This window comes from Lissotriton vulgaris, chromosome 8 (assembly GCF_964263255.1).
Source record: "Lissotriton vulgaris chromosome 8, aLisVul1.2, whole genome shotgun sequence".
NCBI classification, from domain to species: domain Eukaryota; kingdom Metazoa; phylum Chordata; class Amphibia; order Caudata; family Salamandridae; genus Lissotriton; species Lissotriton vulgaris.
The window spans coordinates 1,126,621,883-1,126,646,732 of record NC_141696.1 but is presented as its reverse complement, the minus strand read 5'-3'; the positions used below and the strand labels follow the sequence as shown (position 1 = coordinate 1,126,646,732).

General features: G+C 46.6%; 1 protein-coding gene across 3 annotated transcripts in view; it reads left to right on the top strand.

Annotated features, from left to right (window-relative positions):
- SETDB2 (SET domain bifurcated histone lysine methyltransferase 2) overlaps positions 1–24,850 on the top strand; it is a 535,415-nt gene that overhangs the window by 246,972 nt on the left and 263,593 nt on the right. For all 3 annotated transcript variants that reach the window (XM_086934967.1, XM_086934968.1, XM_086934969.1), the window contains one exon: positions 10,152–10,321. In XM_086934967.1, coding sequence (XP_086791093.1) covers positions 10,152–10,321 — 170 coding nt within the window. The remainder of the gene's footprint in view (positions 1–10,151; positions 10,322–24,850) is intronic.

Sequence of the window (24,850 nt, the reverse complement as noted above, 5' to 3'; positions counted from 1 at the left end):
CATGCAGTTTCACGGTCAGTCTCACTGGAAGGCACTACGTATGGACAGGTAATATCGATAATAGTCACTTAGAGGTCTCACCACATACCACCACACGGAATACCTTTATGACAATATCATGTTGATTTATTTATGCATCCTCCAGAGGCTTTTGTTATATTCCTGTGTTTAGTTCCAAACCATATATTAATGTTCCGTGCTACAGACCCTTTGTTGTAGTCCATCGTTTTTGTTAGGTCTCGCGCCTTACGTTGCAGTGCGCATCATTGCTCGCACAGCGAGAGACTTCATGTAGGGACTTCTGAAGCTGACCACACGCTCGTGCGTGTGGTTTTGCTATTGTTGCAGGCTATTGGGCGTTGCATGCGTCTTTTTAACAAAGACAGCACGCAATTGGGCAAATGCGGGCCTATTGGTGTCTGTTACCCGCAGGGCCGACATCTGTTTTGCATTATCGTGGCCGATAATGCAAAACAGATGTCTCGCTGTGGCGAGTGCGAACGCACCACTTGCGTGCTTGTTCTGCTTACAAAGGCTGCACGACGTTGGCAGCCGGGACAGGGGCTTTGTTAATGGTGGTGCGTGTTTATTTTTTGCATCGCGATTTCAGTTTGAGTGAAAGCACGATGCAAAAAATAAACACGCGCCTCCATTAACAAAGCCCCTGTCTGAGTTTATTTTTTGTATTACGCTTTGAAGAGGCAGACGCTTAACCTTGTGGAAGAAACATTTGCCTTTAACAAACCATATGACAGTTGCCAGACAGTGCGAAGTCAATCACTTACTGAAACGCACCACTTGCTAGTTAATGCTACAGTTCCATACCAAATTAAAGATCATGATTTTAAACTATTCTGTTTATGCATTCCTTATTGCGACACAATTCATTTTAGTGGACCGTATATTTATTTATTTATTTAAGCACAGGTATCTCCTCAGACATATTACACAAAAATGTTCTCCTGCATTCTTTTAACTCCTGGCATATGTACTCTTGAACTGTGGGAGCTTACTAATGTTATGACTCATTGCTGCTGATCTTCTATTAATTTTACTTTGCAGCACTAGGTCACAGCCATGAAGGTTTAGAACTCCTGTTCTATATGTTAGTCTCAACTACCAGAGACCAGCTCCTCGTACATCAGAAATCCATCCACCAGTTTTCAAACCAGTGTTTGCTTGCTGTATCTTCGTATGATTCATGTACACCTAGTGACAGCAACATAGGATTCAGCATATATCCAGTCATCCATGTTGAAATGCATTGTCAAAGTAGCACTTGCCTGACCATAGCAATTTTAAGTATTCATTACGTTGATTGCTTGCATTATTGAAAACGTTCACTTCTGATGTCGCTCTCAGTCTGGATTAAATTTGGTTCAGGGTTGCCTTTCTTTCAACAGCGCAAATGGTGATGTTTTGTGGCAGTGTCTTCATAATCTAGTTAACAATCTATCCATTGCACCACAGTATGCTAACCATGTTTCAATCCTAATTATCTATATAATCCTTTCACTGAAGTTGAAATTGGCACTTCGCTGTGTCAGGTGAACCGCGAAAGGTTTATATGATTCAACAAATGTAAATGTCCGGTATTTGTAAAGCGTGAACAATTGCCTGAAGGTGTCAAGGCGCTGGGGGCCCTCGGGAAGATTAAGCGAGCTATTGCCCAGAGTCACATGGTGCTGGACTGATCTGCCGCCGGCACCGGGGATCCAACCGCGAGCCCCCGGGTTCCGAAGTCAGTTGTCCTGGCCGCTGCGCCACACCTCTTCCACAAGATAGTTGGGGGACGTTTGTAAGCACAGTGGAGGAGGAATACACCATCTCAGTTGTCTAAGTGAGAGGAGCACTTTTTTCAACTTAAAAAATAATGGGAGTGCTTGCTTTTTTCCTGATGGTGCACAATGATTTTTATTTTTGAATGGATGAATAAGGCTGCATCCAGTTTTGGATACAAATGCTACCAGTTTTAGAGGCTGGGAACCCTGTGCTGTCATTTTCCCTCCCTGTTTATTTTTCTTGTATGTGTTAGGGCCTGTGGGGTCCAGATGTAACCTATTTTGCAGTAGATCAGACATTGTTGTGGTGGCTCTTGTAGGTTATTTTGTGTGGTTTAGAGAGTAAAAGTAGGGCACTTTTCAGTATCTTTCTTTGGAAGACTGTATTCTTTGCTACACCTTCAAGAACACTTCATAACACTTCTCTCAAACTGAAAGCACGATGCAAAAAATAAACTCGGACAGGGGCTTTGTTAATGGCGGCGCGTGTTTGTTTGCCTTGCGCTTTCACTCTAACTGCAAACGCAATGCAAAAAATAAACTCAGACCCTCTTTTACCTCCTGTTCCGCTTGTTTATTATTCCTTTAACACATCGGTTTCGCAGTCCGTAATCCCTTCCTAAAATTGTCTTCCCTCCTGGATTCCAAAGATTGCTTGTTGAAACGCGCTGATTTGTGCAGAAGTGACTTCTTATGGCAGGTGGCTCTGCCCTCTTCAAATAATGTCTGATTTACATCCTCCTAGACAGGGCACACATTATTTTCTCCTCAGCACTGTAGGCATGAACATTGGCCCCCCAGCTGTGGGAGTCTGGCAACTTCCTTGTTATTGCGCTCCACAGAGTGCATGTTCTAGCTAGCCAACTCCCCTCCTCCCCGTCCATTCTTGTTCCTGCCTCCCACACCACCCCTACATCAATGCTGCTTCCACCTGCCCGCTGCCCCCGTCAAATGCTTGCATTTTTCAGAGGTGTAAAATAAATATTTTATTGAAATCATCTCACAGGGGAGAGACAGACACAGGAGTGTGTGCGGGTATATTTGCACATGCATGTGTGTCTCAGTGTGCACATATGCGTAGGTAAGTAGGAGTGACTGTGTGTGCCCTTGTATATGTGCATACGTGTGTATATCTATCTCCTCTTCAGTGATTCTATATATGAATGTGCATGCTTGCTTATGTGCATGTCTATGTGTGCGTATGTGTCTGTGTTTGTATGTGCTTGTTCCTGCATGGTGCATGAGTGTGTGTGTGTGTATTGCTGTATGGTTGCATCTATCTGTGTATACGGCTGCAGGTGCCTGTGTTTACAAAAGTGGGCATGTCTGTGTGTGCCTATTTGTCTGTGATGCGTGTTTCTTTGTATCTATGCTTTCACATTTTATGTGTCTATCTGTGCATCTATGTTTATATTTAAGTTTTTTTAATTATTGTACATAAAGGTCCCAGGATGTATTTCAACTCAGTCGCTGTGCTTTATGTTGCATCATGGCGCTTGCTTTTATATTTATGAAGACAATAGCTGAAAGTCTTGCAAATGCGAGACCTATTGCATTGCAAATGCTTGTTATATGTTTTGCCTACACAGCGCTTGCGCATGTGCTTGTGATATCAATTGTATTTAATATAAATCCCTTATAGGAAGCTGGCTCTGTATATACTTTATCCCATTTAAGATATAGTGTGCACAGAGTCCAGTGGATCTCCAAAGGTAGGCAGAGGTGAAGTTAGATAACACCTCACTCTCTATTTGTTGTAGCGCGATCGATCAGTAAAGCAGTATCGGAGGACAGTGTTAAGCATTTATTGTACCCACTCAGTCGGCAAATGATTTCACACACTCAAAGACTGAGCTTCAGACCAATTGGTTTTGTATAAAAATATTCTTTTAGTTATTTTATTTTCTAGAACCAAGCAAGCCTGGCACAGAAGTTGATAAATACTTTGCAGTTAATATACAGTTTGAAATGCAATTGTAAATGTACTTTGAAATGGTTACAGTTTGAATTGCTGGTAATGCTATACTGTGAAATGCTGTACATCTACTTTGTATCGATTTTGCAATAAGAATTAAAGGTAAGTTCCTTTTATGTTACTTTTGAGATTACTTTTTCTACTCAGTGTGATATGCCTAGATATCACACTGGAAAACCAAAGGGGGTGATAGACGGAGTGTTGAACATTGCAAGCACTCACCCCCAGTCAACTGATCTGGATTTAATCCATCATCATTCTTTAGCTCACTTCGCCACCCCAGTTCAGACATGGCCATATGCAAATCAGTCTGACCCTGTGCCTCATGGGAACAGTCCAGCCCAAACTGCCAAGCCATGTCTTCCCTGGACCGGAAACAAGCATCCTGGGACCGGTTTCGGGCTCACAGCCCTCATCAGCCAGGCTATCTTAAATCCAGTGGCAAAGTGAGCAAGGGACCCACGTCTGGGCATACCCTGCCAACTTAGGGCATACTAAGCAAAACCAAAGGAGATGATGGACGGAGTGTTGAACATTGCAAGCACTCACCCCCAGTCAATTGATCTGGGTTTAATCCATCATCATTCTTTAGCTCACTCCGCCACCCCAGTTCAGACATGGCCATATGCAAATCAGTCTGCCCGTGTGCCTCATGTGAACAGTCCAGCCCAAACTGCCAAGCCATGTCTTCCCTGTACTGGGGTGAATGTATGACATTGTTCTGCATTCTGTCCATCAATAGTTCTTTTTTACATTTGTCACCCCGAATGGGACGGGTATGCTCGGACGTGAGTCCTGTGCTCTCCATACCACTTGGAATCAAGCTATCCTGGCTGAAGAGGGATGAAACCCCGAAACCAGTCCTAGGATGCTTGTTTCCAGTCCAGGGAGGACCTGGCCTGGCAATTCAGGCTGGACTGTGTCCATTGGGCACAGGGTCAAGACTGATTTGCATCTGGCTGGGTCCAAACTGGAATGGCATGGTGAGCAAAAAAACAATGGATTTATGCCCAGATCTCTGTACTGGGGTGAATCTACGACATTGTTCTGCATTCTGTCCATCAATAGTTCTTTTTGCATTTGTCACCCCGAGTGGGATGGGTATGCTCAGACGTGAGTCCTGTGCTCTCCATGCCACTGGAAACAAGCTATCCTGGCTGAAGAGGGGTGAAATCCGGAAACTGGTCCTAGGATGCTTGTTTCCAGTCCAGGGAGGACCTGGCCTGGCAGTTCGGGTTGGACTGTTCCCGTTGGGCGCAGGTTCAAGACTGATTTGTATATGACTGGGTCCAAAGTGGAATGGCATGGCGAGCAATAAAACAATGGATTTAGGCCCAGATCTCCGTACTGGGGTGAAGGTACGACATTGTTCTGCATTCTGCCCATCAATAGTTATTTTTGTAAATATCACACTGGGACATTTCCTAAAGAAAAGGTAAGTAAAATCAGTTTTGCACAATTGTCATTTTTCAGGTCTCCATACAAATCAACTCCACACTTAAAACATTTTCCAGAGAAAAACAGCCAATAGGTTCCTATGTAGAAAGAGGAAGTTAACGGTTACCAGGTAAGTAATCGGTCTTTGGAGTTGAGCTTCTGGGGTTAGAACAAGGGTTCTCGCAGGGTCTAGGATACACTCTTGTTACACCCTCAGCAGGCACTAGGGCGGCCGAGTGCAGAGTGCTGAGGCCCAAAGTTATCCAATGGGGGATAGGGGCCTCCGGTCGGTGGCTGCTGACAAGCAGGCCACTTGGTTCTGGGAGCAAAGCTCCTGGAATTCAGCTCAGGGCAAATGGGGAAACAAAGTTAACGGTTACCAGGTAAGTAATCGGTCTTTGGAGTTGAGCTTGTGGGGTTAGAACAAGGGTTCCCGCAGGGTCAAGGATACACTCTTGTTACAACCTCAGCGGCACTAAGGCGGCCAGGTGCAGGGTGCTGTTTCGACGTCGGGCGCCCTGTTTGTTTAGATGGGGAACCTCTGGTTGGCAAAGGCACTGCAGGCTCTGGAACGAAGGTCTTCTGGGTGCGACCACCACTTCGAGAGGTAAATTGGGAAGTTAGGGGTTGGTTAGGCACCGTCGGTTTGAGCACACAAGGCTGTGGAGTGTCGGGTGCAGGGGTGCCTTTTGGGGTCAGATTTTCTCACCAGCTCCTGGTCACGGTTGGGGGGACCTTCTGGATTTAGGCTTCAAGCGTTGGCTGGAGGCTTGAGGCAAAGAAGTAATTTCCTGGATTTTGGGTTGGGCTTGAGACCGGTCAGGGGTCACAGGATCTCAGGTCAGGATCGCCGGGGTGACCTCCTCATGGTGTTTTCCCACTCGAGCTCGGGCAGTGGTCGGCAGGTGCAGAGTGAGGCGGATCTGCAGTGTCCGGCCAGAGCCAATGGTTCAGATGAACAAATCCAGTGTTCACGGGAGACAGAGGCAGACTTTGTAGTTGAAGGCAAGCGGGTCCTCCAGGGTGTTGGAGGTTGCTGGCTGCAGGACACACCAGGATTTTGCAGGAGCAGGTTCAAGGTGGACACAGGCCTGTAGGGCTGGGGCCAAGTCAGTGGGCGTCTTCCTCTTGGTAGCTGCTGTACAGCTGTTCGGTTTTTCTTCTTCTTGGAGTTACGTCTTGTCTGAGGAAGCAAGGTTCAGGGGTGCCTCTAAATACTAGATTTAGGGGCGTTACAGGTAGGTAAAAGGCATTATTTATTTATTTATGCGTTTTTATATAGTGCGGACTTTACCCAAAGGCGTCGGAGCGCTTCATAATAGGAACAAAACTGATACATGAGAGGAAAATTACACATGAACAGATTACAAAAGCGGACGTTAAGTTACATGAGGTAAAAGTGACAATTGTGAGCAAACAAAATACATGAGGTAGCAAACAGTGCACAGGAGGAAAGTGACAAGTGTGCAGGTTACAAGAGAAAGCAAAGTACAATTAGAGGTATAATACTGCAATATATGCTAGACACTCAGGCACAAGAACAAACGTTACATAGGCAATGGTGGCACTTGTGCAAGTATCAAAGGCAAACAAAATTTGAGAGGTAGCAAACCGTGTGTTACAAGAGAAAAGTGGTGTGTGCATGTTACAAAAGGGTACCAAACACAGGTACAAAGATAATACTGCAATAAATGGCAAACACTCCAACCACAAGAACACACTGGGAAGGCACTTCCACAGTCATGGAGCATAGAATTTTCAGTAAAGGGAGGTCTTCTTCAGATAATAGAGAAGACGTGAAATTACTTTTGGAGGTGTCTTTGGAGGAGGAGAACTTTGAGGTCCGTTTTGAAGGCCTGGTAGGAGGCGGTGGTCCTGAGCTGAGGCGGATTGAAGTTCCAGATTCTCACCGTGTTGCCTGAAAAGGATTGGGCCATCGATCTTTCCTTCTTGAAAGTGGGAGGTTCAAGCAGTAGATTTTCTGCATTACGTGATGGTCTAGAGCCTCCAGCCTACAACCCCTATTATGCCACCCTCCAGTGGGAGGGGGGCATGAGCCTGTCCCTGGTTGATTGAGTCCCCCCCCCCCCTCTCCCCATCTGCAAGATGGCAGGGACTGATAGTTGTGCTTCACCTTGCCTCCCCCACCTGAGGGGTGGAGTTGGCAGAGGTGGGCCACACCTCTCTTCCTCACTTGTTTTTCCTGCCTGTTCTCCCTCCCAAAGTGGGGGTCAGAACCAGTGGGGACCAGTTGATGAAAGCAGCAAGTGGGCTAGGGAAGCTCACAAAGGCGGCAAGACTTTGAAGTTTCCCCAATGTGAACCCTGCCCATCCTGTGGGAGGAGGCTTGGTACCTCGTCCCAGGATGTGCATTGTTTTAGGCCTTCAGGAATACCTGCTTCAAGTATATCAAGTTCAACTTTCTCCAGATTTTGCTATAGTCTTTTCAGTTGCCTTGGGGTCAGATAAGTCTGGTGGAGAAAGTTGAACTTGATATACTTGAAGCAGGTATTTCTATACCCCTTGTTCACAAACTCCCTAGCTTTCATTCACTGTATTATAGAGAGGTGCCTGTAGATCTAACTCCTATCATGGTTTGAGGTTCCCACGTTGAAGGCATTTCCCTAATGGTGTTTTATAATTGCGTGATGGCCTTTTTTCCCTTGTTAGATTGTCAATTAAGTCGGTACCATCTTGTATACTGGTGTTTCTTTCCAGTCATATTCCCAGGTCACTATTCAATTGTAAGTTTAGAAGTGCCCAGCTCATATGTCATAGTTCATTCAAATGACCTCAGATGCGATCAGTTTTTTTTACTTCATTCAGTTGGCCTACTTGTAGAATTTCTGCTGCAGTCTAGGAGGCACAGAATGACTTTCCTTCGATCCAACATACATTAGGTGTGGACCACAGTGACCGTTCAGTGGGCATCCACTTTTCAGCCTTTATTAGACGAGTCCAGCGTTTTCTTGCCACTACTACCCATTAATGGATTTGGGTTGCTGTAGGAGGGAGATTGCCCTTTAGTACCTTCACAATAGATATTGGTCCTAAAACCTTTGTTATGTAATTTGTTTCCAGGGAAGGGGTAGCCATTTTGACACCCACTGTAGTTGTGCCACCTCTTAGCCTTCTAGATCTAGGATTCCCAACCCTCCTACTGTAATGGGCAATTTCAGTTTGTTCCAGACCGTCCATTTCTTTTCACTTCTTCACATTATGTCTCACCAACAATCTGGCTGGTCGGGTCAGCGTGATGTTTGGGAAATTAATTATATAGTAGTCTGGGAGTATTCTTTGATAACGCAGTGCTCCGCATAACTGATATTAGTATATTTTTCAAGAATTGTGCCAGTCCCTCAAATAGCCAATGTCTGACTTCTGTAGTTACTGTCTGATACTGCATCCGCTTTTCTGTAGATGCAAACACCAAGTAAATATTTAAGTGTGTGTTTGGGATCCCATGTCATGAGTCTCAGTGTTTAGAATACATTCTCAACGGATAGGACCAGAGTCTTTTTCTATATACACAATTTATTGGGTGTCCTCTGGTACACGTCTTAGTATGTGGATCAGTCTCCCCAAGTTGGGGGAGGTGCTTCTTTCGGATACAAAACTGTACTGGTCTTGGTTTACCAAATCCAGGAGAACTGTTAACAGTCTTTTTACCAGTATTTTGTAGCCTGTGTTTAGGAATGAGATTGGGGATAGGAAATGACATCTAACTTGTCTTTGTCTGCTTTAGGGAGCACCACCACCAGTGCTTGTGTAGTCATGCATAGGCTGTGTTTGGTTTGGACCCGGTATACAGCTCTAACAAGTGCATTGATAACAGGGCCACAAACTTAGCAAAGAACTCAACTGTGAGGACAATTGCCTTGGTACCTTCACCCCCTTTCATTGCTTTATTAGTGTTTTTGATTCCATCTATCATATTTACAAGTGCTTTAGATCATTGGCAGAGAGAGTCAGGATGTAAGCTCTTCCCTGGAACTCTGTAAAGCTCTTTGGCGAACAGGGTTTACCTCTAAATGTTCCATGTCTTCACTTGGTCGCCACTCTTGCCAACAACTGGGTTACACCACTCCCTCTTCACTCTAGATCCACAGTGTTTGTCCGCATCAGCTTCCACTCCCTGATCCCTGCAACACCAAGCTTCCTGCATGGTGACTTTCTGTTTTCTGTAGGGACGAACCTCAGAAAGGGGCTCTTGGCCGTGTTTTTAAGTTTGTGTATGTTTTTTTCCCATTGGTGATCTTTCCTTCTACTCCAGTGCGTAAGGTAAATGTCAGATTTTAAGGGATGCTGGCAAAGGTCTGCAAGATCACATTGTCTTACTATCCACTCCCCCTGCCCCCATGAGGAGGGTTTCTTGATTAGGATCATTAGTCTCACTACAGCCAGGAACTTAAAACTATTCTCTGCTTATCTACCATCTGTCAGAGAAGGACTCACTACAGCATTTCATTTTAGATATTGTCTACAGACCTCCAAGTCAGTATTTTGTATGAATGTGGGGAATTCTCTGCCCTCTTACCCGTTTCCTGCTACTGAAACTACAGCATTTCTATCTCCTAGCACTTCATTTTTGCATGTATTGTCTCAATGAAGTCTTAACCACTTATAAATTCCAAAACTATCATCATGAATGGAAAGCTCCTTGAAATTGGAAAATAAAGTACTAACATTATTTTCACGTGGCTGGAGCATGAAGAGTTATGTTTTTAAGGATTTGTCACTTTCATAGCGAGCTGTGTAAATTGGAATAGAAATTGTTTAACCCTTGAAGACGGTCAACACATATGTAAGTTGAGTTTGTTTTGAGAAAATGTGTTTCCTCCATGTATGTTGATGATATATTTTTTCTGTTTTCTCAGTTTTACATAGTGCAATTATTTGTAATTTATTTTCTTTGATTTCTTTCAAGTAATTTCATGTATGTATGTTTTCATTAACAGCATTTTTGAATGCAGTATGTCTTGTACATGTGACCATCTCACATGCCAAAACAGAGTAGTGCAGCATGGACTTCAAGTGCGACTCCAAGTGTTTAAAACGGAAGACAAAGGCTGGGGCGTCCGCTGTGTAGATGACATTGACAGTGGTACATTTGTTTGTACTTATGCAGGTAAAAAAAAATTGCATGCCTTCTGAGTGTAGTGCGTTTTTGTGAAGATTTTGTGGGGATACAGTTGGATTTGGTGCCTAACAACAACTCCTGAGGCCAGGTGTACAAAATGTTTGTACATTTGGCCTCGGATGTGTAAAGTAGTGTAGGCTTTGTGCTGATTAACACCCAAAATAATATGTACAGACTGCTTCAGGTGTACTTTTTTCCATAGCAAATCACAAACAGGTGTGATAGTGCTTTATTGTGTACCAGAAGTGAAGTGGCTGGATCGTATATGCCATTGAGACAAAACTCCATGCTGAAAATTTTTCTGCTTGATCAAAAAAAGGTTAGTTATTGCCTGCTAAGTGCAGACCAAAACAGTTCATAGTCACTTTCTACTTTGAATGCAGTTGCTCTTCCAAGGCTTACTTCACAATGTGCATATTTTAGTAACATTTTGACCTTGGTCCTCTTAAAGAAAACGTAATCATATTTCCAGGCTCCTCATACCAAGGTCTTATTTTATGCAGTCACATTAATGAACAATGGGGCTAACACTGTAGCGATTCCTGAATGGTGAATGGGTAGGTAGTGTGTGGCAAATCAATAGTGTAAAGCAAAATTACTGGAATCCAGTGCACAATTTTGTGAACGGGCAATAAAAATTACTGCTCCCTGCAATGTAATTCCCATTTGCCAGCACCAATCTCTGAGGCCACCATGCAGTTGCATAAAGGTTGTGTGCTGAGCACGGGCTTCTGTGAATAGGGAAACCTCATATACCATTATGCCTGCGGAACCTATCTGGCTTGTGCCAGATTTATACTTTTATTGTCCTAATACGGATCACCCAGAGGTTTTAATAAATATTACAGGAACAAATGTGCATGAGGGCTGATATGTTCTAGTCTGCTTAGAAACATGAAGACAAAAAGTAGCAAATACCTAATAGACCAGTGATTTAAGATTTCGCCCTAAACCGAGCAGCACAACTCTTCTATGATACGTGTTTGCTTGTCAGGAGTTTTCAGTCCTCTCTTATTAGAACTCCGGCATTATGTGTACATTTTCTGATGAACGCCTTTTCCCTCTGATTTCTCATCTTTGAATATATTCCTGGCTTCAAACTGGATCCAGAGAACATTTTCCTAGCAATAACTTCCTCTTAACACTAGGAGATGAGACAGCGGCCCTAGCTTCAGATCTGTCTCATGACATGGTGATATGGATCCGTATGAAGCATCATCCCATGTTGTGATATCAGGTCCATTTTCTTTATTCTTCAGATGCAGATATGGACCTCACAACATTGTTGCAATGATGTTCAGAGTGTTTTTTTCTGTATTGGACCACAACTTTGTCAGGATAATCTGCCCCTCGATGTGTCTCATGTCACTATCTAAGATATTAGGTTAAAGCCCTGTCCAATCTATATGACGCAGCTGATCATCTCAGACCCACACATTGCCTGCATGTGATACAGTTGGATCGAGACGCGAACACAACAATGGTAAATGTGTACAGATGCACTCAAAGTCCATCAAAGAGGTAGGTTAATCTGTTTTTGACAAACTCTCATTATGATGAGCCCCCTCCAGTAAAGGTACCCTCTTTAGAAAATCTGAAACACAACACTGCTGTTTCCCAATGCCGGAAGAGTCCAGATGTCTCTTGGAGCTATTTTGTTGATATAGTAGCTAAGCCCAACCTTTTACTGTCTCTCAGTGAGTATCCCATAAGTTTTTCATGCCATGTTGGATATTCTCAGATCTACTCCTCTGAGATTTACTACACCATAAGGTACTAGTGGGAAGCCAGGTCTTCTGAGCCAAGTTCGTAAAGCACGAATGCCTCTTGGTTTTGGGGTGCTTCCATTCTAGTTAGAAATGGAGCTCTACGTTTTGGTAATACGGAGTCAAGTTGGGCACTCCAAGACCCCCCCTTAGCTGGGAATCAATCTCCCAAATTGCGGTGCAAGCACCAGCATTTCCCATCCCAGACAAAACGTTTGAATTCAGCCTGAAGGGTCCGAAGCATGTCCACTGGAGACGTCAGAGGTATGACCCTGAACAAAAAGAGTGCTCTGAGGAGAGCAGTCATCTTGAAGGCAGCTATCCGTCCAAGCCAGGACAAGCGGTACAGCCTCCACTGGGCGAGGTCTGCCTTGATCTGACTGATCATTTATTTTTAATTATTATTTATTTTTATTGGCATTTCCTAACATACATGGCATTATACAGAATATTGCATGTCATCAAAAGCATAAGGATCAATTTCACAAAAAATAACAATACCGGTAATTTCAGGTCAAGTACATTACAATGTTGTTCAATATCAGCGATTCTACTTTAAGAGCACATATACCTCAGTTATCACATAGTGTCACCCTACATTTGTGCATGCTGGACGTGACCTGTGATTTGATTTGTCACCCCTTAATCATCAATCCTGTAGACATCTAGCAAATTAGGCATCTGTGTCATTGCTTATAGGATTTAGTGAATCGGTAACACTGGGTTGGTTGAGTCTTAGCCTCTCATACACCGGTCCCCATATGTCTTTAGGCCTGGAGGCCATAGGCAATAATTCCCAAAATATAGAGAGCTGCGTTTGGCAGAATGCGACATCCTGAAACCATATTTTGACCGCAGGCGCGGCTGGCTTACCCCAGTGTATGGCCACCCTGCGCTTGGCCAATAGCAGTAGCATGGCATGCAGTTTACGGGTGTTGGGCGGGGGTCTCTTTCACAAATCCTAGAGCACCCACCAGAGGTGAGGATTCGTCTGAGATCCTTGATATTTCTCCAATGTTAGCAATTATTTCTACCCAGTATGCCACATTGGAGGGGCAGTACCACGCTAGGTGAATAAACGTTACCGATGCAGCGCTGCACCTTCAGCAATTCGGGTCAGGTCTCAGACCCTTGCAGTGTATCTGCATGAGGGTTCGATAAAATATGTGAAGAAATTTAAAATGAATCAGCCTTAACTTAAAATTAGGTGATAGCTTGCGTAGTTGGCTACAGCAGAAGCGCCACTGCTCCACCGATAAGGGTGGTGAAGTTCGGTATTCCATTCGGCTAGTACCTTTGGTTCTGTTATCGGGTATGTTGCCTGCATGTTACTATATAAGCGTATGATGAGCCTGCGAGGCGAAGGGTTGGTCAGCACTAAGGTGGGGGGCAGGGGTATGCGGGGTGCACCTGCCGGCAGGGCGCTCGCACCTGACAGTATGGGAGTTTTTTTGAAAAGCTAGGCTGAGTGTTGTTTTGTTGCAAAGGGGGCGGAAAGTGTCCTCCGGGTAGAGGTCTGCAAAAGTAATCATTCCCATCTTGCGCGCCAGCGCCACGCTAGCCTTGTCCGTCAGAGGGGGCAGCTGTGGGTTATGCGCAAGTGGCATTGAGGGGAATATAGTATCTCTAGTTTGGATCTCTTTCTGAGTCCCTTCCAGCCCCAGCGCAGTGATTCTCCAGTATTGGGGTGTCTTTCATAGATTCACATGCTTGAATATCCCCCGTCGTCGAAGTGGGAGTCCCACGGTACATACAATAGTAGTAAAATATCACATATATAAATATATATCATAGTAATAATAATAAATAATAAAACAGAATTTAATAATAACAAAAGAATGCTTGAAAGTATCATAGAACATTATAAACACATAAGGAAGAATTGAGGGAGAATCACTTTACTTACATACCCATGTCGTTATGATAGTCCAAATTCCAGCCAATCAGGCTGTCGCACCCTCTAGAACCTTCTCCTCAGAAGCTCAGGCCCTCAGAATTTCTACCGCACGTCGTGTGAAGGGAGTCTCCCTGAGCTCTGCTCAGTTTTTTCTTCAAAATTTCTCCATTCTGCAAGTATTTTTTACATTTCTTCAAAGAAGTCCTTATTTTCAACTAAGCTTCGCCTTTTTTCTAAGGACCCTAAGATAGTTCTGTCTTTTTCCAGAACTTGAGGTGAGAAGTCGCAGGTTCTGTTGAACCTTTTTCTCAAAGGACCTTTGAGAACGGAGAGGCACATCTCCTTCTGTGGCTACAGAGGTTGTAGACTTCAGACACCCCTGTCTCTGACATGGAGAGTGTTTGTTCTGGACATGCTAAGTTCTCTCTAAGCGTGGGTGTGGCTCTGAAATTCCTTCTCCTTGGCCTCAAAGGATGACGTAGGATCCTCTGGATATTGTTCCTCCACGGAATTTGCTGGCCTCCACGCCTACGGGACCTGGTCTCTGGTGTTTCAGACTCTTACTGCCTCCATTACACTATAAAAAGGTGCCAGTCCTTCGACGGGCTCGTCAACACGCCCGTCGACGATGAAAGACTCTGTCATCATCGTCATTTCGGCTACGACGACGTTGAGTGGGTCGACGAAGTTGAAGACTAAAGGCCATCTTCAACTTTTAAGTTGTCGACGACGGTGGCTCTGTCGACGACAGTAAGGACAGTGCTCTCTCGTCGACTGCTGGCTCGACGACGGTAAGCTTCGTCGACGGTAGGTTCGTTGACGACAGTATAAGTCTCGTCGACGGTAAGGCTCGTCGACGGTTGTCCTCGTCGACGGTTGTCCTCGTCGACGGTTGGCCCATCGACGATAGTAAGCTTCGTTGACAGTGGGCTCGTCGACGGTAGCTCGTCGACGTTAAACTTCGTAGACGGTGTACTTCGTTGACAGTCATCTTCGTCAATGGTAAACTTCGTCGATCATTGGCTTCGATGGTCCCCTCGTCGGTGGTCCGCTCCGTAGACGTTAAACTTCAGCAATAACTTTGTCGACTATTAACTTTATCCAACAATGCAACAATGGACTTTGTCGACGACGGAAAGCTTCGTCAGCGGTTGGCTTCGTCGCGGGTTGGCGTTGTCGACAGTTAGCTGTGTTGATGCAGATGGCCTCGTTGACGGTTGGCCTCGTCGACGGTTGACCCATTCAACGGTTGGATTCGTCGACGGTTAACCCAGTGACAGTTGGCTATATGCACAGTATTCTTCTAGCCTATTTATTAGTTGTAAACTCGTTTTCCGCTACACCAATGTGATGGCGGGATGGCTCCCTACTCAACGCCATCATTTCTTGGACTGGCTAAAAATTTTGCCAGACTCTTAGCTTCTGGTTCCTTAAGATCAGAATTATGTTTTTCTGCCGACGAGGCTGCCATGCCCTGTTCCATGGCGAAATGATACCCTCTCTTACACTTGAATCTCCATTACATTACACTCCGGTGGATATTGGAGGTTCATACCTCCTCATGGAGCGAATGGCGACTCGCTTTCATATTCCCCTCATCACGAGGAAAGAAGCAAACAGTTTTTCTCTTTGATTTTACAATTAACTACGGAAAAAAGTTTGTTCAGTTCCTATGATACCTTTTATTTGACAAGATGTCGTTGACTCTTCCTGAGCCCAAGATCTGCGCTGGCAGTTCTTTCACACCTCGAACACAAATTTAAAACTCCAGACAATTCACCTACTCGTCTTGTCTCTCAATTACAACCTGACTCATTTTTTTTGCTCAGGCGGTCCAGCGACGTCCTTGCAATCCCGCTTTTCCTTTGACGTTTTCACCAGACCGGGAAGGTCGATTCCTCGTTTTATTGGGGGAAAAAGTTCTCCTCAATGGCTGCAACCACAGTTTCAGCAGGCAACTCTTTAGGTATTTTGGGCAGGTACCACTGCCAGAGGTAGTCTGGCATGTTGGCGCAGGTAGCCCTTATTTCCGAATCCTCCTCGACTGACGCTTCAAAGATCCTGCAGAAGAAAGAGAGAAGTGCATCAGCAACAATAGACCGTGCAGTGCACATTAGGTCTACAAGTTTTTAGACAGCTCGCAGCAGCGGCAGTATTGCAAAGTCAAGGTTGGCAGAACGCTCTGTTTTTCCACCCAGAGGTTCAGACTTGAATAATGGACGTACCTTTTATGGGTAATCCCTCTTTGGCCAACATGTTGAGCAGACACTGCAGACACTACCCACGCCTTCGGTTCTCTCCAGTATAGAAAGCGGAGTTCCGCCCAGTGTCACTCTTACAATCAGAACCAACCGCATTATCCAACTCTAAATTGTATACAGGAGGTAATTATTCTAAGAAACAACGACTTGCCTTAGAACCCACCCATAACGCATCCCAAAAAGGCTGAAGGTGGAATTTCTCTCTTTTATTCCATTTGGTCAAGGATGCCATTTATCTGTTGGGGGTTTTAATAGTTGTGTCGAAAGGGCACACTCTAAATTTGGCATATTCCCTTTGCTACACCTCCAAAGGGGACCTCTACATCCTCATCTTGGCGTGTCATCTGCACAAGTGTCTATATTGATACAAACAGGGACCGCCGTAGTGGTTCCGAATCTCCATCAACAGAGTTAGGGTTTACTCTCAGTTCCTCATCAACAAGCAAGTCAGGAAAGTAGCGCCTGATTTTAGATCTTTGCGCAAACTTTTCAAATGTTGTACCTCAAGAAGGTCCTAAAGTTCTTATGCCAGAACGACTTTATAACTACACTCGACCTCCAGGATGTCTATTTTCATGTGCCAATCCTTCCAAAGCACAGCAAGTGGCTATGCTTTACAATAGGTACAAAACATTTTCAATTCAAGGTCCTACCTTTTGGACTTCGGTCTGCTCCACGTGTCTTTACGTAGATCTTGGCACCAGTGGCAACCTGTCTACGTCTGCAAGGCCTACAAATTTATCATTACTTAGACAACTGTATAATAAGGGCTCGCTCTTACCAACAGGCAGTCCAGCACACCCAGACTTGCAGGCACTGTTTCAAAACCTGGTTTTCAATAAATCATGACAAGTCCCAACTAGTCCTCGCTCCTATATGAAAATTTCTCGGAGCATCAATCAATACAAACCTAGCAAAGGTGTTTGTCTCACACGAACGACAGGCCTGCATCTCCCACTTGGTGGTTATTCTACGTACAAAAAGGTCAGTTTCAGTAGATCCTCAAAGTCATTCCTGGCCACGGGCTCCACCTGCATCCCGTTGGTTCCCAACTGCAGATTACACATGAGAAAAATGCTAGAGGAGCTAGACAAGCAGTGGCGGCAGCTATCTGGCTCATTCAACAACAACATCTTATTTACCTTTCGAATGAGGACACCGCTGGGCTGGTGGGCCCATGCTCCCAGTGTTGCAGCAGGCTGCTCGCTCGAACGCTCACCCTTACCACCGATGCCTCTCTGGAAGGTTAGAGAGCGCACCTTCAGGATTTTTCCATCAAAGGCAGATGGACGCCTCTCCAACGCACGTCGCACACTAACAGCTTGGAGCAGTTATCCAGTTTCCTGGCTCTGAAAGCCTTCCGCTTCCTAATGCGAGAGGAATCAGTGTTAGCGTGTACAGACAATACTATCACTATACACTATCTCAACAAGCAAGGAGGTACGATATCACTGTCGCCCAAACAAGCACAACACATTTGCAAATAGGCCATTCACCATCGCGTTAATATTTCTGCAATACTTGTTCCAAGGGTCTCGAACGTCATGGCTGATTCCCTCAGCGGATCTGCCTAGGACAACCACGGGTGGGATCTCCACCAACAGACCCTGGACCACATCTTATGCCTGGGGGGTCAACCAGACCTGGATCTGTTTGTGACGCCTCTTAACCGCAAATGCCTATACTATGCAATCTGGCTTCCCCTCAAAAGATTGTGCGGAACTGCATTCGATGAACTCGTCAACAGTATTTGCATTCGCTTTTCCGCCGATTCCGTTTGTGCCTCGTCTCCTGCAGAAAATGAGGTTCTAACCATGTCACCTCCCACTCATTCTGCTCAGATGGCCTCGCCGACTGTGGTTCACGGGTCTCCTCCTACTACCTTGCTGCGAACCTATCATGCTTCGCCCTCTGCCGCACCTTAGGACAGTGAAGTACGGACGGATTCACCATCCGCATTCCTCAGACCTCAAGCTTGCAGCTTCAACCTGAGCACTCTGAATTTGCTCACTTGTGCATTGCCTCAGACTGAAGGGAGGTTTCTCGCGAACGCAAGAGCCCCTCCACTACTAGTACATATAAACTAAAATGAAAACGGTTTGGTATCTGGTGCGAGTCTATCCGCATCAATTCCGTGCACGCTACACCAGAGCAAATCCCACCTGTCTTTCTCCTTCTGGCAAAGTCAGCCCTTTTCTCATTTAGTCTTGAAAAGTACTGGCTGCACTTCTCGTTTTCGCCATGACGGATTCACGTCCCTCTATTCCTCCCAGATCATTCGCAAGTTCTTTTAGGGCCTCTACTGGATGTGCCCGCCCATCGGGCGTTCCCCGCCTACTTGGCGCCTCAACGTCGTATTGGCCCAGCTTCTCAAAGCTTCTTTTGCACCAATCCATTTTAGGATTCGAAATTTCTAACATGGAAAGTTTCCCTCCTGCTCATTCTCACGTCCTGTCGACGTGTGAGTCCTATTCAAGCTTTTACCATCAAACATATTTACCTTTGCTGCTGACTCTTTTACAAAAACGAAGTTAAAAAAAATAAAAAAACATATTTACCTTCAACTTCCAAATGACTCTCTGGTGTTGCGCACTAATCCACAATTCATACCAAAGGTTCTATCTGACTTTCACCTTTATGAACAAGTCATCCTAAGAAACTTTCTTTCCATACCCTCAGTCTTCAGCTGAGCACACTCTACATTCTTTAGATTTCAAACTATGTCTTAAATTCCACATACAACGGACAGCTGCCTTTCGCAAGCGGACCAACTTTCTTGTGTATGAGCGGATGCGTTTAGTGCATCCAGTGACCAAACAAACCATTGCCCTATGGTTTGACATCAGCTATCTCTTTTTGTCATACAAAGATTGGCAATCCCTTACCTACTCCAGTGAGGGCCCACTCGACAAGGGGAGTTTCATACCCCACTGCCCTATTCGCTGGAGTGCCTCTCCATCAGATCTGCAGAGTGGCAACGTGGTCCAGCAGACGTATGTTTCACGAGGCACTACTGTCTGGAGGTAATTGACAGCGCAGACACTGCTGTGGGTCAAGCGGTGCTTCGGAATTTTTTCAAGTAAGGTGAGCCTCTGTGGCTTCCCTCCTGCCATGAAAGGTTTTGCATTTTCGCATCAGTGTACCATTAATAATGTTTGTTTAAATATTTGATATGTTCATGCATTACAGTTGTAACCTTTTATGAATATATTGGCTACTGCTTTCTATTCTATTCAAGCATGTGAATCTATGAAAGACACCCCAATACTGGAGAAGAACAAAAGTTACTTACCTGTAAACTGTGGTTCTCCAGTATTGGTGTCTTTCATAGATTCACATGCTTTAATATCTCCCATCGTCGAAGTGGGAGTCCCACGGTACATAAAATAGTAGTGGAACGGACCTGGTCAGTTAGTGCCCAAAGTCGTACTTGCAAATATCGTAGTCTCTCAGACTCTGGCATGTCGTAGTCTTACTTAAATTGGGAGAAGGGAATGATACCTTCTGCTGGGTACATGTGATCTAGGAAGCGGCACCCTGAAGGTCGCCACCTCGCAAAGGCTGTCGTTTCCATACCTGGAGTGAAGTCTGGGTTATGCAGCAATGGGGTAAGCGGGGACGGAAATGTGGTAAGTTCATGCTTATCATTGGTTCGATCCCAAATCTCCATGGGAACCCTTGTGATATGTGAGGTGTATAAATTAGGGGGTCTCTGCTGTTTGCTTAGAAACGTAATTTCCTGCAGGGGTCTACCCGCCACCGCCTGATTCTGGAATAACCAATGTTTCTCGGACTCCCAACGGCTCCACTCCACCAGGAGACACAGTTGAGCAACTCGGAAGTAGAGCAATAGATCTGGGAGCCAGAGACCCCCCCACTCCGGGGGAAGTGTGGCCAGCCTCAGTTTTAGTCGCGGTTTCCGACCGTTTCATATGAACATGCCCAGTTCTGATTGTGTTTGCTGTATCCAGCCAGCTGGAGGTCTGAGCGGGATAGTGCGAAATAGGTATAGGATCTGTGAAAGGATTGTCATCTTCACTGCAGCTACTCTGCCTAACCACGACAAAGAGTAGTGTTTCCAACGCCCCAGTTCCCGCCAAATCTTCTGCCGCGGCACTGAATAGTTAGTAGTAACTGTTTCCGTGAGGAAGGGAGCTAGCTGGATCCCCAAATACGGGATCGCTTTCGCCACACACTGGATGGGGGGCAAACCCCGCAAATGTTCCCTAGTCGATTTCTCTAACGATAAATCCAAGGCCACTGACTTATCTATATTCACTTTGAACCTGGCAGATCGAGCAAAAAAGTCCAGATCCTCTAGGCATTCAGGCAGTGCGTCTCGTGGCTTAGATAATGAAATCAAGACGTCGTCTGCCTAAAGGCTAATGATGTGGACATACCTGCCAAATCTGATCCCCGTAATCAATGGATTGAGTCTCAGCCTCTGCGCCAATGGCTCCATGCAAAGAGCGAAAAGTAGGGGCGATAAGGGGCACCCCTGCCTGGTGCCTCTCTCAATGGTGAATCGGGGAGATGTAACCACATTGACTCGAACCGTGGCCGTCGGGAACTTGTAGCAATTTAGCACATATGTGCGGAATTTCATTCCCACCCCGATTCTTTCTAGGACTAGTGCCAGATAGGGCCAATGGACCCTATTGATCGCCTTTTCGGCGTCGATAGCCAGCATCATGTATTCTCCCTGAGTGTGTGTGGCTTTCTCAATGAGATGTAAGGCGCATTTAGTATTATCAGAGGTTTGGCGTTCTGGGATGAAACCCGCCTGATCCGGGTTAACTAGCCCAGTCATGTGGGGTGCGAGGCGGGAAGCCAGAATCCCAGTATATAATTTAAGATCCATATTAAGAAGGGAGATAGGGTGGTATGCCCCACACTGAGATTTGCCTTTCCCTGATTTGGGAATTACTGTTATAGAGGCCTCCGGAAGATCTTCTGGAATCGCACCAGGCGCCGAGAAGGAGTTAAAAAGACGGGTGAGGAGAGGGACGAGTTGTGCACTGAATGTCTTGTAAAAGACCGCGGAAAAGCCATCCAGGCATTTTCGGTAGCTTAAGACGCAAGATGGCGGAGATAACCTCTGGTTGAATGTCTCTGTCAAGACCTTCGGCTTGATCCTTAGCACTGGTAGCGAGACAGAGTCCAGGAAGGCCTCCCCACTTGAGCTCTCTAGTGGAGAGCTAGTGTATAGATCAGCATAAAAATCCCTAAATGCTGCCGCAATATCTCCATCCTCCGTGACACGTCCACCGTCCTTTCGGAGAATCTCTGGTATTTGTTGCTGCTGTCTAGTCTCGCTTAATTTATGGGCCAGCAGACGCCCCCACCTATCCCCCCCGGTGTAAAAAGCGCGTCGCAGCCGCAAGACTGCGAATTCTGCCCTGTCCTGGTCAATGGCAGCCAATTGTTGGCGCACTGCTTTAAGCTTTCTCTACACCTGAGGGGCTCCTGCTCCAATTCCCTAGTCTGTTGAATGAGTTCCTCCCGTTTGCGCCTGCGCTCAATGTTGTCTGCGACTGAGAGAGAGACTAACTCTCCCCGTACTACCGCCTTCAGTGCGGCCCACTGTGTAGCGAACGTGGTGTCAGTGTTACTGTTGTGAGCGATATAGTCTGTAATGACTTGCTGTTCCCTTGTGACCACATCTTTGCAATGGAGTAATGTCTCTCTAAGGTGCCACGTCCTGGTAGGGTGGAGGAGCGGTGGAAGTGAAAAACCCCGCCAGTGAACTGAGCCACCTTCCCTTCGCGCTAACCCACTCTTAGCTCTACCGGTGGTGCGGAGCTCTCATCAGCAGGCTCTTCGTCGGGCCCTCCACCAATATCAGTGTCTCCAGAGCTGTACCCGTAGCCCCTCTCCTCCGCGGCACCGGAGCAGCCTCCAACACGCACCAGTCGAATTCCCTCCTAACGATCACTTCGCCGCCCCTCTCAGGCTTCCCCGGAGTCCCCACAGCCCACTCACAAACCTGGGACCAGGCCGCCGCTCGTATCCTGCGTCCCCACTCTCTGCCGCGGTCCGGTCGATGGCGCCTTCCTTGCCGTCTGTCCACAGTCCTTTGTAGGCCGCACTCTGACCAACACCTTTCCAAGCGGGCCCCCGCAGTCCCCAGAGCAGCCCCAAGGCCGGGCCGCAGCACTGACCACTTCTCACTCCGCCCTTCCGGCCAAATAAGCCCATTCACAGCGTCTCTCACCACACACAGTGCCTGGCTCACAGAGAGCTCTTCGACCAGAGACAGCTGTATCTCCAGGAGGGGACTGTCGATTCACTGCTAGGCCCTCTGTGACAGCCGCATGCAATCAGGGTCCAGGTCAGTGTGCCGACGTCCCCCGCAAGGCCATTACTCCCCCTGGGATCTGGAGTTTACCGCACAAGACCTCTTTTTCCCTGCCTGCCAGTCCCAGGTGGAGCCGTGCAGCCCCGTCAGCACAGAGCGCTGCTGGCTCAACTCCAGCCACAAGTTATTTCAGGAACCCCGACGCTCTGCGTTGGTCCCCCACTGCTCCGGTACCTCTCCTCCCCTTCGGAATGGGTTGACAGCGACTGAAACGACCCCAGGGCGGTGCTTTATAAGGCCGTCGGCGGGAGCTCAGGAGAAGTGCGTCCGCTCACTCCACCATCTTGGCTACGCCTCGAATCCCTCCCATTTAAACCAACTCAAAGTTCTTCCCCGTAGCATGTCTGGGACTAACAGGTGGGAGTCTCCCTGGGGGCATGACTACACCGGCGTACAACCCTGCCTGGTGGCGGGTTGGTCACTCTTGTATAGGAGAGCTAAGTAACAGTAAAACATGGGCAGTGTAACGGGACCAGGCCCAATCTGTAACCGTCCCCCTCCAGCACATCTCACCGATGTAAGCAGGCAATGCCCTGCACCCCCCTCCCATCATGGTTATGTGCTTGCATATGTAGTACCTGGCAGATCTACGCACTTCATTTCAGTCATTGTCACTTAGTCCAGCTGCAGAGGGGTCACCAGCCAATGCAGCAGCCACACTTCTCCAGCCTGCCAAGTGTTTGGCAAATATCATGGCTGATTTGGCATCCGTGAGGTGGTGCATAGTTCCCTTGTGGGTTACCTTCAGTTTTGGCCGGGTACAGTAGGGGATAGGGTATTTCAGATCTCCGTAAATGCGTTAGATTGGCACAGATTCACTTCTTGCAGCCTGAACCGCGAGGGTAAAATCTGGGTATAGGGAGATGGCATTTCCCTTGTGCAGTATTCTGCCCTTCTATCTGGCTTGGCGCAGTATGGTATCCCTGTCGCAATAATTCAACAGTCTTGCTATGATTGGTCCTCTCTACTATGAACATTGTTGAGAGACCCGGGCCGAACAGCTCACACGGTAGTTCTTCCACAAAAGTTTCCATCTTGGAAATGGCCATTGTCTCTGGTATACCTGTAATGCAGCTGTTGTTCCTCCAGGAATAAGCCTTCAAGTCTTTGTTTTTGGCTCTGATTACAGTAAGTAGGTTGACCATTTGCAGTAGTTGTTCCTTGGTCTCCAGTTGGAACTCGTGCACCTCGGTGGAGCGGTTGTCAAGTTGGTCCCATCGGGTCTTGTGAGTTTCAACTTGTTTTTTTACTTGATCCAGCTGGGAGGTGAGTATATGTAATTCTTTTTGCTTTTTAAGCTTGATTTCATGTCCAGCAGCGTGCGGAGATCATCATTGCCACCCTCCGTGCCTTCCCTTTTGCCCTGCTCAGTATCTGTGTCCGCCTCTTTATTGGTCTGTCTGGTGAGCCTTTTGCTCTCAAAGGGGAGCTTCGATTGCTTAGCATCATCATCATGTTCCCCATTTTTCTGTGGTTTGGTAGAATTGATCCAGTGATGTGTGTGGCATGACCCGAGTCTGAAGGGTGTCTGCCCACTCTTGGTGTTGAGTTTTGTGCTGCCGCGTGCAGCTCAGGCCTCCCTTCTGTAAATGTAGCACACGAGCCGCAAGAAGAAACTTCAGCCCCAGGACCTGCAGATCTTCAGCACCACTGGGCCTCCCACTCTTTCACTATATGCAGGGTGTTCATAGCGTACAGTACAGCTGTAGAGGTGACGGAGCGGCTGTAGCTTAGTTGAGGATTAGTTTTAATGTGGTGATTTACCAATTGTCTAAATGCCTGGACCCGCAGGGGCCTTTGTCTGTAGGCCGCCTACCAAGTTCCTAACAGCTTAGAGGAGCCGCTCCACGCACAGCAACCTCACCGGAGGTGATCGATCCGCGCTCGCCAGCAATGGCACCTGTCTCTCTGTCTCCTCTGTGGGCAGTGCGAATCTCCCCGCTAGGACTCAGGCACACATGATATTAACAGGCCTCTCAATCTTTAGTGGCCGGTGGTGACACACACCTCCATGCCATTCATGCGCACCTGTCTCATTTACTCAATTTTGTGAACGGATTGCCGCCAGCCCGCGGTGCCCAAGAACGTCTCAACTACGATCCCTTTCCTGTTTTATATTCAAGCGGCCAGCTTCCAGTCAGGATCCGTATGCAGACCCCGCAGCTGTCCGGGCCCCGCAGCGCGTCTCGCCGCAGACCCTCAGGTCACAGAGCCTGATCATTGGTGTTCATCATG